Source organism: Denticeps clupeoides, chromosome 2 (genome assembly GCF_900700375.1).
Source record: "Denticeps clupeoides chromosome 2, fDenClu1.1, whole genome shotgun sequence".
Classification (NCBI taxonomy): Eukaryota; Metazoa; Chordata; class Actinopteri; order Clupeiformes; family Denticipitidae; genus Denticeps; species Denticeps clupeoides.
In genome coordinates this window covers 14,644,448-14,659,442 of record NC_041708.1, presented here as the reverse complement: position 1 = coordinate 14,659,442, position 14,995 = coordinate 14,644,448, and the positions used below count along the sequence as shown (strand labels likewise).

At 39.1% G+C, this 14,995-nt stretch overlaps 1 protein-coding gene across 2 annotated transcripts in view; it reads right to left on the bottom strand.

Annotated features, from left to right (window-relative positions):
• Positions 1-742: 742 nt before the first annotated feature.
• Positions 743-14,995, bottom strand: part of slf2 (SMC5/6 complex localization factor 2) — a 31,820-nt gene continuing 17,567 nt past the window's right edge. The window contains exons 12-22 of one of the 2 annotated variants that reach the window (XM_028970011.1): positions 12,479-12,611; positions 11,100-11,178; positions 10,210-10,386; positions 7,200-7,294; positions 6,607-6,694; positions 6,416-6,526; positions 6,213-6,290; positions 3,612-3,698; positions 2,183-2,251; positions 1,835-2,078; positions 743-1,765 (exon numbers count right to left, since the gene is read on the bottom strand). In XM_028970011.1, the coding sequence (XP_028825844.1) occupies positions 1,632-1,765; positions 1,835-2,078; positions 2,183-2,251; positions 3,612-3,698; positions 6,213-6,290; positions 6,416-6,526; positions 6,607-6,694; positions 7,200-7,294; positions 10,210-10,386; positions 11,100-11,178; positions 12,479-12,611 (1,295 nt within the window). In that variant the 3' untranslated portion in view covers positions 743-1,631. Of the gene's footprint in view, positions 2,079-2,182; positions 2,252-3,611; positions 3,699-6,212; positions 6,291-6,415; positions 6,527-6,606; positions 6,695-7,199; positions 7,295-10,209; positions 10,387-11,099; positions 11,179-12,478; positions 12,612-14,995 lie in introns of both variants that reach the window. The other variant, XM_028970010.1, reaches the window with a different exon arrangement.

The window sequence follows — 14,995 nt, the reverse complement described above, 5'->3', positions numbered from 1 at the left end:
GAACAAACTGATTAACAGATCTGGTGGGGGTGACCAGACGGGGTGGCCAGCATATAGGTATTTTTTACAATAATGTTCAAATTTTGAACTACGTTCAAAGAAAACGGATAAAAAAAATAAATAAAATACACTTAAATTGTTATTTATTTTCCAAAACCAAAGGAAGTGTATGGATTAAAGAGCCACGTGCAGCTCCAGAGCCACAGGTTGCTGAGCCCTGCACCAGACACTCTATTAGTGTGAAGAGCACAGCATTCCATTCAAACTCAAGACTAATTATTGACAGCCATTTCCAAAGTCATTTAGAACAATGTCTGGACTTTGATCCATTTTTTGTCTTTTTAATGCACCAAACTATTTTTTCAAATCCAGAAATTGACATTTTTTAATAACCCTAAATATTTTAAACAGTGTACATGTGGCAAACCAGCTGAGTGCATATCATTATTATCTACACAAGGCCACACAATTTTACTTTAAATAATACTTTAAATATCCAGAAACTCATCCACAAAGCACAGATAAAAAACATTCTCTGTCCTCATATGTATCTGTAAGGTAGTGCTGCCCTCATTAGTTTTAATTATATATTAAACAGAATTGAGAAATCCTGGTTCATGAAAAATCCTGCAGTCATCTCTGTCCAAGATCTTGCCACCACCTTCCGGTCAAAAATCAGTATCTATATTGCTGCAGTGGAATGTGTGGAACAAACGTGCAAAAAGAAAAGCACACATTAATCAAAACTTAATTATTCAAGTTTATTTAATTACTTACATAAAATAAAAACAAATAATCATTAAAATACTAACAAATATTATACAACATGCACAAACTTGTCTGCAGGAACAGTTACAGGATCAGAATCTGCACCTCTAATACATAAGCAAAAAAAAATGAAGTGATCTTCAAATTTCTTACAAAAATGACCCAAATATGTAATAAATTGCATTTTCGGAAAGTGCTGCAACCCAGACCTGAGCTGAATAAATCAACTAATCAAAATGCAACACATATGCAATATATATGATAACTGAAAACACCTAAGATTGAACAGAAAAAAACAGTAACATTACAGTAATTTAATACCCTGGGTAAATATGATTTTGAATTTACGATATCACCGTCACTCGCTTACAGCGCCCTCTGGTGTCTAAGGCACAAAATGGTGCTGTTTACAGATGCACAATGTATGTCTCCATCTAAATAAACAGCTGCAGGTCTTGCTTTGCTATTAAATGTATGCTTGTCTGTTAATAAGATATTTAAACAAACAAATGTAGCCCTTTCAAAATAGCAATTGAAATCGGATTAATTTATATTATGTGAGCTGTATAAAAATGTATTCTACATATAAAAGTGGCTTATGTATGTGCAAAGTTTACATCTTTCACTGGCAGGTCCTGAGGTTTTCTATATAAAACAAAGATTCTTACAAACAGAGATAAAATAGTGAAGCTTCCCTGAGTAAAAACATCAAAACCAGGTGGAAACAAAAAAAATGGTAGATGCATAGTAGATTAATCTGATTCAGCTAATCTTCCATATTCTTCTTATTCTCATCATTCTTCAGGTCTGAAATCTGTGTATCATCCTCAATATATTCAAGCTCAGACTCTTCAGATTCAGCATTATGATGCCTCAGATATTTCCATTTCTGAATCCTCTGCATCAGACATGGCCTCTTTTATTTCTGTCTCATCCATTTGAAGTTCCTGTTCAGCCTCATCGTCTTCAATTTTAGGTTCCCAAACTGAAAATTCTCCTGCAAATTCACAAAGCCCACCTTTATCCTCAGATTCACAAATTTTCAATTGTTCTTTTCCACACTCACGTATTTCTGCTTCTTCTATGTTGTTTATTTCCCCTTCAGCCTGAGCTTTCTCAACTGACTGCTCTACAGCAATGGTGTCAGCTCCGTCTGTTTGGTGTTCTTCTCCATGACATGACATGACATGACTCTCCTCATCATCATTCTCTAGCTCAGAAACTTGCTCATCCCTTTGGCACCACAGTGCATTCTGGTGCGTGGTTGCTATGTCCTCAGCCATGGGCTCCCAGGAAGTCATAATTTTTCCCTGATCAGGGAAAAAATGAATAAATAATGAATGAAACACATTAATTACTAAAGTTTACTAAATCTACTGGCAATTCACCTGTAGGCAGAGCAAAATGAACAGACCTGTGATGGGCCCATTCTCTGGAGAAGAACCTGCCATTTAATGCATATCCTGGCAATGAATTCAATTACCTGCACAGACAAAAGCACAAGTATGTCATGCTTATTTTATGCACAGAATGACTTGTTATATATTGTATTTGTTGTGTACACTTGTATGTTGCAGCTTTCATGACTGCCCACTGCTCACCACGATGATGGGTTAACTGCAGAGGACACGTTTGATTGTGTGCACCGTGTGCTGTGCTGCAGTGTTTCACAATGACTGTCACTTTTCTTTCACAAATAAAAATTTATTGTGAAATCAATTTCACAATTGAGCTGCTTTTAAAATTTGATTAGACTCTACCTATTGTAAATTCAGTTGACTGAACATTATTGGGAATGGTACACACTTGGTCTAAATGATTTCTCAAAGTTGAGACCACCAAGCACTGTTTAACAAACCTGGTCTACTGTTTCTATCAATTTTGTGCAATATGATATAACTTGCCTTGGCAACTGCATTCCTAGATGCCTGATGTTTCGTAAAAATCCTTGGTTTTGCAGTTTACCCAACAAGACATTCCGACTCCATGACCCACTTTTTAACATAGTTTTAACTTCTAACTTTTCTGCATCTTTGGTCAATCTTCTGCATCTTTGGTCATTGTGTCGGTTTAAAGTGTATTCAGCAAACTGCACCACAACTAAGAACACAACTTCTGTAAATAAATAGGTCTGTAACTCTGGATGTGAGTGGACAATAGTGGCAATTCATCTTACAACACGACAAAGACCCAGAGTGAATGTCCTTGAGTGGCCCAGCAGGAGCCTGGACTTCAAATAAATCTGAAAAGACCTAAAAATGGTTGTCTACTGGCACTGCCCATCCAGCCTGAGTGAGCTGGAGAAAATCCCCCAAAAATGGATTACCAAACTCATAGAGGTAAACCCATGAAGGTTTGAGGCTGTGATTGCAACTTCTACAAAATATTAAAACATGTGTGTGAATACTTATGTACCTATTGTGTTAAAATGTTTCATTTTTTATACATTTAGTAAAATGTCTGAAAACTTGTTTTCACTTTCCCTTTATGGACCATTTTCTGTTGTTTAAAAAAAGAGTGACTGTCACTGTAACCACTGATTGTAAGTTGGATAAATGTGTCTACAAAATGCCATAAATGAAAAATTAGGGCACACGTTAAAGCCACAGCTAATGCATGCAAGATATCTGAATGATGATGTATAGTACAGTATTCTTTTTATTTTTATATACTCGTATTCCACATTCCAACCTCAAACACATTGCTCCCTGAGTGCCTTTCATGGCTGCCCACTGCTCACTAAGGATGATTGGTTAAATGCAGATGCAAATACATTTCATTGGGTGCACCATGTGCTGTGCTTGCTATGTATCACAATGACAAAAGCAATCACTTTAACTTACCTTACTCCTGTACAGGTAATTCATACTCTCCCTAATATTACTCTTCACATACATCTCCACGGTGGACAAAAGCATCTTCAACTGATCCTGAAGAGGGATAGAACTGTCATTTTTATTTTCGAGTTTCTGTTGATAAAAGTGAATTGATGACCAGCCAAAATTCTGCACAAAACTAAAGGTCAGATCACACCATACACCTTCAGTGGCCCAGGGTAAAGGACTCAGCTCTGAGGTCCTTTTAGCCATTCTGCTCTTAAGGACAAGCCCAAATTGTGTCTTGTTTTTCATTCTTTTTCCGTTCTTTTTTATTGTTTAAACATTTCGTGAATATTTAAACAATGTATCTTTATACTGATCATATAGTGAACAGATTACATTTAATGAACCATTTGTTCATGTTATCTCATGTAAAATGACATAGCAAAGATGTGTCCTTTCATCAATGAATCCTATAGTCTATTCTAATAAAAGCCAGTAAAAGATGCATTTACTTTACTTTACTTTATTTAGCATTTAAAAACACAGTTAGGAACTGTTCAAAATATGAATTTAAAATTAGATTCTGTGTTTGGATTTTGGAAAATTGGGACAAATCTTTATTTATATTTAATTAATCTCTACATACCTCTAGATGCCCAAACATTAATCTATATTTGATGCTTTCTGCGTCTTAACAGTCTGTACAACTTTTGACTTTCCAGGACCACAGTGAGAGCTAAATGTACATCATGTAGGGCTGGGCAACTATACGATCACTATAGTCCACTCAAGCTAAGAATCACATCAATACTTTACTTCAGTGAGGAAGGGGGGGCACTGCAGTAGTGGTAACCAATGCTTGTTTCTTGCCCTGAACAACACAGGGGGCTAAACACCACTGATCAGCTGCCGCTTGCAGTTGAAATCGCGTGTGTGTGCATATATATACATACAGTTGGTACGGAAAGTATTCAGATCCCCTTAAATTTTTCACTCTTTGTTATATTGCGGGTATTTGCTAAAATCATACTTCTCATTAATGTATACACAGCACCCCATGTTGACAGAAAAACACAGAATTGTTGCAGATTTATTAACAAAGAAAATTTTAAATATCACATGGCCCTAAGTATTCTGACCCTTTGATGTGACACTCATATATTTAACTCAGGTTCTGTCCATTTCTTCTGATCATCCTTGAGATGGTTCCACACCTTCATTTGAGTCCAGCTGTGTTTGATTATACTGATTGGACTTGATTAGGAAAGCCACACACCTGTCTATATAAGACCGAACAGCTCACAATGCATGTAAAAGCAAATGAAAATCATGAGGTCAAAGGAACTGGCTGAAAAGCTAAGAGACAGAGCTGTGGTAACAAAAGTTAACAGATTCTGCAGCACTTAAGGTTTCTAAGAGAACAGTGGCCTCCAAAATCCTTAGATGGAAGATATTTGAGATTACCAGAATCCTTCCTAGAGCTGGCCGTCCAGCCAAACTGAGGTAAAGAAGAACCCAAAGACCACTGTGGCTGAGCTCCAGAGATGCTGTCAGGAGATGGGAGAAAGTTGCAGAAAGTCAACAATCACTACAGCCCTCTACCAGTTGGGGATTTATGGCAGAATAGCCTGATGGAATCCTCTCCTCAATGAAAGTGGTATGTGTGGAGAAAACCAAGCACTGTTCATCACCTGTCCAATACAGTCCCAAAAATGAAGCATGGTGTTGACAGTATCATGCTGTGGGGGTGTTTTGCAGCTGCATGGATGGAACAACTAATTGCAATCGAGGGAGACATGAATGCGACCATGTACAGGGATATATCCTGGACAAAAACCATCTCCAGAGTGTTCAGGACCTCGAGACAGGGCCGAAGGTTTACCTTCCAACAAGACAATGACCCTAAGCACACTATATAACAAAGGAGTGGCTTCACAACAACTCCAAGACTGTTCTTGAATGGCCCAGCCAGAGCCCTAACTTAAAGCCAATTGAGCATCTCTGGGGAGACGTAAAAATGTCTGTCCACCAACATTACCATCCAACCTGCCAGAACTGGAAAGGGTCTGCAAGCATGAACCACGTGATATTTCAGTTTTTCTTTGTTAAAAAAAATCAGCAAAAATGTCAACAATTCAGTCAATATGGGGTGCTATATGTATAACTTTTTTATAGCAAATGGCTGCAATATAACAAACAGTGAAAAAGGGGGTCAGAATACTTTTTGTACACACTGTATATATAATTTTGTTTATGAAATGTGAAGCGACAGACCCGTTTCAGTTTGGTGGAACTTTGTCACTATGTTTGCGCAGCAGATCTCTAGACAGTTTTTCTGAAATGTAATTTTATAATAATTATTATTCCCTACTACCTAAAGTACTGTCAAAGAATGTGATCATTTGATCTGCTTTGTATTTTTCTATCCATATTGTTAAACATTCAAGAAATGTATTAAAAGTATGGATCAGTCAATCATAATTTTTTTTTTTTTTAGGAATAGTTCTTACTCCATATATTTAATATAATACTTTTTTATAAGTAATTATTAATATTTTTTTTGAATGGTGATAATTTCTTGTCAATAATTAAGACAAACAAACATGACAAAAAGAAAATTACCATTTGACCTTTGGGTAAAACTTCAAAATTAGATGCTTCATTCACCAGAGCCATGAGGCTGTAGCAGAGGTAGTAAGCCTGAGAGGATTTTAAACAATGAAATAAATCAGTAGAAATAATTAATGGAAAACTTTATTAACATTCAATCTACTGAACACCTCTGATCTGTTTTGCACTGAAAAGTGCCTGAACAACTTCCTTACCTCTTGGTCCTCTGCATCTGTGTCCTCTGGCTGCTCTGACTTCCTGGTGGCCAGCAGTTTTTTCAGTGAGGCAGGCTGCATGTGTTTGATGTATGGATGGAGGTGGTGAAGCTGCAGGTAGTAAAAAGTGCAAGACATTTGGCCTTGAAGAAATCAAAACACATCAAAACAAACACAGACATTCCCCATACCTGAAACTCAACGCCAGATGGTTGATAGCTTAACTTCTGGTCTAACAGCTTTGAGATGACAGACATGCTCAAGTGACTTCGCAGCTGTCTACACAAAAAAAAGGACAAAAGACAACTTGCTTTTGAAAGTGAAGTGTAAGTGAAGCACCCTGTGCACACAGCAAAATGTGTCCTCTGCATTCAACCCATCAACCTTAGTGAGCAGTGGGAAGCCTTGACAGGCATCTAGGGAGCAGTGTGGGGATGGTACTTTGCTTAGTTAATTGTTCATTGTCAGTTTACATCAGTATAAGAATAAGGGCTCTCCCAACAACATTTTTTAAAACATTTTAAGCAATTATTTTTACAATGCATCTAATGAATCATTTTTATTAATTGGTTCGATACGATTCTCGTTCATTTCCTTGTGTTCTTGAAATGTGTTCTTCCTGAACAAACACAATTTAACACATTTTCAAATATCTCACAACCTTACTGAAAAAAATGCATCTTCATGCAAAATGGCAAGGACTTTAAGTAAAGATATTATTATTATTATTATATTAGCCCTAGTCAGGAAGTGTGTTAAGTAAGTGTAAAAGTCTCTGACTCACTTCCCACGATTCCCAAGAGGAAGCAGCTGAACTAGATGCCGCAGGTTATGATGATCATCAGTGAGTTTAGTCAAAGAAAGGCACAGCTGTGGCATCTGGAGTTTAAAAAAAATCATACAACAGATTGGGATTAGGCACAGAAATATATCATTACCATACACAATTAATAAACATCAGACAAAGATACATTCACATTTACAGCATTCAGCAGATACCCTTGTCTACAGTCATCGGCAAAATTTGGAGAATAACACAAATACTGGTTCTCACAAAGTTTGCTGCTTCTGTTTTTATTAAGGTATTTTTATTAAGGTATTTCAGTCCTGCCACAAAAGGATCTGCTTGTTGACATCTGTGAGTGTTGACAAGCACAAGACTAGAGATCATTCTGTCATGCTGACTGAGTTAGGAAAGCAGATTGGATGCTTTAAAATGAGGGTGATGCTTGAAAATATTGTTCTTCCTCTGTTAACCATGGTTACCTGCAAGAAAACACATTAAGTCATCACTGTGTTGCATAAAAAGGGCTTCACAGGCAAGGACATTGCTGGTACCAAATTGCATCTAAATCAACCATTTATCGGATCCTCAAAAACGTCATGGAGAGAATTTCAAGTGTTGTGAATGAGGCTTCACGGTGGCCAAGAAAGTCCAGGACGTCTCCTAAAGCTGCAGGATCAGGGTGCCACCAGTGCAGAGCTTGCTCAGGAATGGCATCAGGCAGGAGTGAATTCATCTGCATGCACAGTGAGGCAAAGACTTTTGGAGGATGGCCTAATATCTAGAAGCCACTTCTCTCTAAGAAAAACATGAAGGACAGACTGATATTCTGCAAACAGTACATGGATTAGACTGCTGAGGTAAAGTCATTTCCTGATGAAGCTCCTTTCCGATTGTTTGGAGCATCTGCACAAATGATTGTCTGGAGAATAAAAGGGGAGTACTACCATCAGTCCTTGTACCAACAGTAAAGCATCGTGAGACCACTCATGTGTGAGGCTGCTTCTCATCCAAGGGAGTAGGTTCACTCACAACTTTCCCAAAGGACATGGCCATATATAAAGAATGAAACCAAAGAAACCAAAAATCCTCCGACAGCAACTTCTCCCAACCATCCAAGAACAGTTTGGTGAAAAATAATGCTTTTTCCAGCATGATGGAGCACTGTGCCATAAGGCCAAAGTGATAACTAACTGGCTGGGGGAACAAAACATTGAAATATTGGGTCCATGGACAAGAAACTCCCCAGACCTTAATCCAAATGAGAACTTGTGGTCAATCCTCAAGAGGTGGGTGGACAAACAAAACCCAAATATTTTGACAAACTCCAAGCACTGATTATGAAGGAATAGGTTGCATGCATTGCAAAGGTCTTGGGGGGAAAATGGTCAACACTGTAAACACTGCAAATATTGACGCTTCTGAATTCACAAAGATTGCTTCCTAGATAGCTGCTGTGTATCACATGTGACAATCACTTCACTTTGGGGATTGGGGTTGCCGGAATCCAGCTGCTGTTCCTTTCCCTCAAGTAACTCTATGTGATATATGAAGTCCCTCTTGACACCAAGTTTGCCCTGGGAAGTGGATCAGTCTAGTCCCAGTCTGGCCACAGATCTTTTACAGACCTATCATACACTTATGTCTCGTAGCCACTGTGTATCCTTCTCTCTAAAATATTTGAAACTTATAAAATGCTTGCAATTATACTTAAGGCACAGAAACAAATGATAAAAAAACAAAAAAACTTTGTGAAAAACAGTATTTGTGTAATTCTGAGAACTTTTGACCACAACTGCAGAGTTAATAATCAGATTAATCTAATCGCAATCGTAATCGTGATGTCAGTCTGTGCAATGACATGAACGCAAAAAGATGCGATTTAAATGATTAGTACATGGATTGGATCGGCAAAATATCCGATCCATTCTCTCAGAGTTTGTGAGCTGACTGAAGTCTCATTTCAGTCGGATGTGACGTGTTTGGTCACATGACTTTCGATTTCGTTCAATGGAGACCTCAGATTCATGACTGGGTAGACGTCGCATGACGAGCTGCATCGTACGTCAACGTCGCCGCCATATTGCGATAGGCTCTGCTGTGGCGTGAAGCATATACATGTCTATGCAGAGAAGTGCATAAAAATGCCTCGCTTCTTGGGGCTATACAAACCACTGTACTCTCCAAACCAGATCCTGGGGGATTACATTTCATAGGTAAGGCTGGACAATTGTTTTGAATATATTTGGCCATTATAAAATCCCGTTTTATAAGTCTTAACTTTAGCTAAGCTAGGCTAAGATAGCGAAGCTATGCATTTCTGTGTTCAAGTCAGCCTCCAAACAACGTTTTGGTTAAACATAGGCATTAACTATTTAGACTGTTCTTAGCTGTTTAGTTAACTTTTCTCAAACTTTGAAGGTTTCCTAAAGAAATTCACCTCAGTTTACAAATCTTAACCTTAGCTAAGCTAGCAAAGCTATGCATCCCTGTGGTCAAGTCAGCCTCCAAACAACGTTTTGGTTAAACGTAAGAACTATAATACGGGATTTTATAATGGCCAATAATCAAAACAGTTATTTAGCCTTACCAGGGTTTGTCGTTCGACAGTAATGTAAAGAGTTTTTTGTGATTATTTAATTTTGTAGAATATTGTATTTTGAAAGCACTGAAAGCATTTCAAGTTGTTATAAGTAGTTTATATGTTTCACTTTGAAATGAAACATTTCACTATTAGTAATTTGCATGCAACTTTTCATTGATATACAAGCAAGTGCCCTTTATCATATCGCAAATCGCATATCGCAATATTGATCTCAATAATTGCAATATGTCTTTTTCCCCAAATCGTGCAGCCCTATTGGATATGTAGAATTTGGTTTTCATTTTTCATTCATTGGATTTAAAACCATCCATGTTTGAGATGATGTCTGTAGCAGGTCATCAGACAACCTCTGCTGTAAAGCTGTGGGCATGTATGCTGCAGCATGAATGCATTTGTGTGTGGTACCTGTTTGCTCCAGTCTTTTATGTTGTTAATAAGGTTGTTCATTAGGTTGGAGGCACAGGCTGTCTGTATCATCAACAAATGCACATCCAGGCTGAGACGGCAAAACAGTGTAAACAGTAATACCAACTCCTGATCCGAATATGCCTGTGGACACAGGCCGGCACACACTGCCATGTACTGCAAAACAGGCAGAAGGGCAGACTGAGAACATCACATGCAATTACTCTCACACCTAAAATGTGTCAGTCGCAAAAAGTAAAAAAAAAAAATTCATATCTTATGGCCAAAATTAAGAGTAGCACTACACATATTCTTCATGCTAATGTTCTTAAATGGCCCCATGACATGAAAATTTCACTTTGTGAGATTGTTTAAACCTTAATACAAGTTCCCCTATCCTATCTACGGTCCCTCCAGTGGCTAGATATGGTGATAGGTATAAAGAGTGATTTGGTCATTGTGCTACGCTGTTCATAGAGCGACAGCTCAGCTGGCCCGATCTGGAATTTGGCCCCACCCACACACCCCCAGTCACCCCACCTTTAAGGTCATGATCAGGCTTTATACAAGGATAGCTATGGAGCCGCAATTAACTTTTTAAATAAACTGGAAGAAGGAAACAAAAAAATGTTCAGAAGGGAAAAGCGAAAATATGAGTATGAAAATGGTGAGGTAATTTTGTAGGGGGTCAGCATTCTAGAGACATTTAAACATTTATAATACATTTATAATCAACTTATACTATTTGCAAATATGGTAAGATATTATCAAAGCTATTATTATCCAAGAACATGTATGTGATTTTCAAATTGAAATCTCTACTGTGTAAAAAATCTTAAATCAGTTTAGTGAAACCACAGTGGAACCATCTTGGAAGCAAACCAACCTACCTCAAGAACGCTCTGAAAGTTATGCTCAGTGAAAGAGTTGTGGTTGCTGACAGCACTGGGAGACACATTCAAATGGCGTCTGGGAAAAAAACAAATCTTGTCAGTGCTCAGTGCTAAAATATTTCCCTTTATGCTACTATGTAATGCTGCACGATTAATCTAATCGCAATCGTAATCGCGATGTCAGTCTGTGCGATTACATGAACGCAAAAAGCTGCGATTTAAATGATTAGTACATGGATTGGATCGGCAACATATCCGATCCATTCTCTAGTTCCCTCAAAGTTTGCGAGCTGACTGAAGTCTCACTTCAGTCGGATGTCACGTGTTTGGTCACATGACTTTCGATTCGGAGACATATGGTTAGACGCCGCATGACGCGATGCATCGTACGTCAACGTCACGCGCCATATTGCGATAGGCTCTGCTGATATGCTACATGTCTATGGAAAGAAATGCATAAAAATGCCTCACTCTTGTGCTGCTTGGGGCTGTACAAACCACTGTACGCTCAGAACCAGATCCCGGGGGATTACATTTCATAGGCAAGGCTGGACAATTGTTTTGAATATATTTGGCCATTATAAAATCCCGTTTTATAAGTCTTAACCTTAGCTAAGCTAGGCTAAGATAGCGAAGCTATGCATTCCTGTGTTCAAGTCAGACTCCAAACAACGTTTTGGCTAAACGTAGGCATTAACTATTTAGACTGTTCTTAGCTGTTTCGTTAACTTTTCTTAAACTTTGAAGGTTCCCTAAAGAAATTCACCTCAGTTTACAAATCTTAACCTTAGCTAAGCTAGCAAAGCTATGCATCCCTGTGTTCAAGTCAGCCTCTAAACAACATTTTGGTTAAATGGCCAAATATAATCAAAACAGTTGTTTTGAGCACTGGTCATTTCAGGTTGTTATAAGTAGTTTGTATGTTTCACATTGAAATTAAACATTTCACTATTAGTACGCAACTTTTCATTGATATACAAGCAAGTGTCCTTTATCATATCGCAATCGCATATCGCAATATTGATCTCAATAATCGCAACATGTCTTTTTCCCCAAATCGTGCAGCCCTACTACTATGGTTATCATTGTCTTTTTGTGGGGCTAGGTTAATCTGGAGCATTTTTTTTTATGACATTTTCCATTACTTTAAATATTAAACAACTACTCTTTATTCAAATTCTCATTCCTTTGCTGCCATTGATTCTCAGATGATAACACTGATTATACACCAATCAGGAATAATCTGAGGTGGTGTGTTCTTGAATCTGACTTGTTTTTGCAATGTAACATCCACATGAATAGCAAGAAATCAATACATTCTGATCTAAATAACATTTTAGGCTGTTCAGATGGATTGTGCTGCATAAGAAACTCACACAACGTCCTTTTCAGTGAATGGAGGTCCTTGAGGAAACATGCTGAGAAATTGAACCCCCATGTTGAGGAATATAAGTGCCACATCCTGAACGCTGGGTACCCAGATCTCTAACATCTTTTTTTTGTTCCCCACTGCCAAGAAAAAGTCATCAAACACTTTGGGTCAGTCCTCTTTTGATCATTTGTTTGGTATATCACTACGGGATGCACCATCTGTGTGGCCGACCGCAGAAGCACCAGTGACACAGTGTCCATTCCAAACAGACCAATCACAGCTGAACACAGGAAGCCCCGCCTCCCATATATGAGATGTGGTAGTAGCCTAGTGTGTAATACACTTGCCTGTAAGCGAGAAGAACCCAAAGTCACAATTCAAATCCCAATTACTTGTGTCTTAAAGCAAGATCAGTGATAGATTTTGGAGAGAAGGATACACAGCAGCTATTGGACATAAGTGTATGGTAGCCCCCAAGCTTTCAGCAGAGAGCCCTTAAAAAAACTCACTCCATCCACGCTTCCAATGGTTGGGTAGACACAATGGACGAAGTGTACCTCAATCTGCTGTTCGGTGACTCAATGTTCATGGACATGGAGATGACTGATGTCAAGGAGATAGAGAATAACACCAAGACCTCTGTGGTGATCCGTAGGACAAGGATCACAAGAGATGTACAGCCTTGAAGACCTCCAAGTGCTCAGGCAGTGAGACCTATTACTTTGGGAAGTTCAGTCTGATTGAGGTCTGTAAATGATCTATGGCCAGACTGGGACTAGACTGATCCACCTCCCAGGGCAAACTTTCCGGCAACCCCAATCCAGCTATCTAGGAAGCAATCTACATGAATTCAGATTTTAATCTGTGCACTTCAGGAGGCACCGTTCAAAGCTGTGGCAGCACTATGGGCCTTGCTATAGTGGGTGAGAGATCGCTGTGGCTGAAATTGCTCCATTGGTTGAAGCCATGGAGTCAGCTCTCCTGAGCAAGGCAGTGATAAGGTATGTTCCAGGAGAAGAACAGGGGGTCTGCTTCATTCTGGACTTGCGTCACCTCAAGAACAGTTCATATTCAGAATGCTCAATCATAGTCTTTATTGGTCCTGGGGAATGGCTCACTACAATTGACCAACAGGACATGTGTTTTCCATTTAGGAATCTATCCTGCACACAGGAAATAGCTCAGATTCCTTTATTTGATCCCACTCGGGCTCAGCCTCAGGCCACATGTATTCAGGAAAAAACTGCTCTGACCCCGTCAGACACTCAGGTGTCAGAGTTCTGGCATCTGATCCCACATGGGGATGCTGATGAGCCACCGCTTAATATTGGTTTCAGCATAAATCACACCAGCATAATGCCCTTTTACACAATAGAATTTCTTGGACTCAAGATAAATTCAGGGTCTTTTCATGCTACAATGTCCAAGATACGAATACTGCTATTGTATCTATTTGTTCAGGAATTCAGATCAAAACCTACCTCAGGCTTGTGAAACTGAAGGCCTCAAATGGTAGATTTGATTATGAAAATGAAAATGATGTGAAACACTGCACAGTGCACAGAATAAAGTGTGTTTGCTGCATTTAACTAATCATCTTTGGTGAGCAATGGGCAGCCATTAAAGGCGCCCGAGGAGCGCCTTGATCAAGGGGACCTCAGTGGCAGTGGTGGCCAAGCGGTTAAGGAAGTGGCTCCGTAATCAGAAGGTTGCCGGTTCAAATCCTGACTGAGGTGCCATTGAGCAAAGTACCATCCCCACACACTGCTACCCGGGCGCCTGTCATGGCTGTCCACTGCTCACCAAGGGTGATTGGTTAAACGCAGAGGGCAATTTGGGGTTTAAACCAGCAACCATGCAATTATGAGTCCACTTTATAACCATTATGAGTCCACTTTCCTACCTGCTAAGCCACCACTGCCCACTGAATATGAGGGTTTTTCAGTGTTGAGCCTCTGTGCTGCATCTTTGTTGCCAAAGTCGTGTCAGCAGGCTGGTGGAAATATTTGTGACTTGCACATTACTAGTCATCTCTGAGATCTCTGAGGCAGTGATCATGGACGCCTGCGTAACAGGGCAGTGCGGTCTACATGCTCTGGCCATTACTACTTCGGAATGCCAATATAAATTATATTGAGCCTGGACAGAACAAAAGCTTTCAATATCAGCAACTGTATATTTCTTGGCTTCCTCCATACAGAGGTATGCCCATCTCATCTCATCACACTGGCTGGTGGATGTGATTGGTCTGGTGTATTGCATTGGTGGCTTCCTGTCTTAGGACTCTTTCCACATGGTGATGGCTACCTCTTGGGATTTATTCTGTACATTTACATATTTGTGCTGCAGCTAGCTGGGCTACGCTGCACACATTTATTCGATTTTATAGGCTCGACATTACAGCGCCTTCACTTAGTGAAGTAATAATAAAAAATATGAAATATGGGAGTTGGCATTATGCTTCCCATAGTGAAATACAAAATGAAAGTTTCAAAGAGAACGTTTGGTAACATGAGTGAGT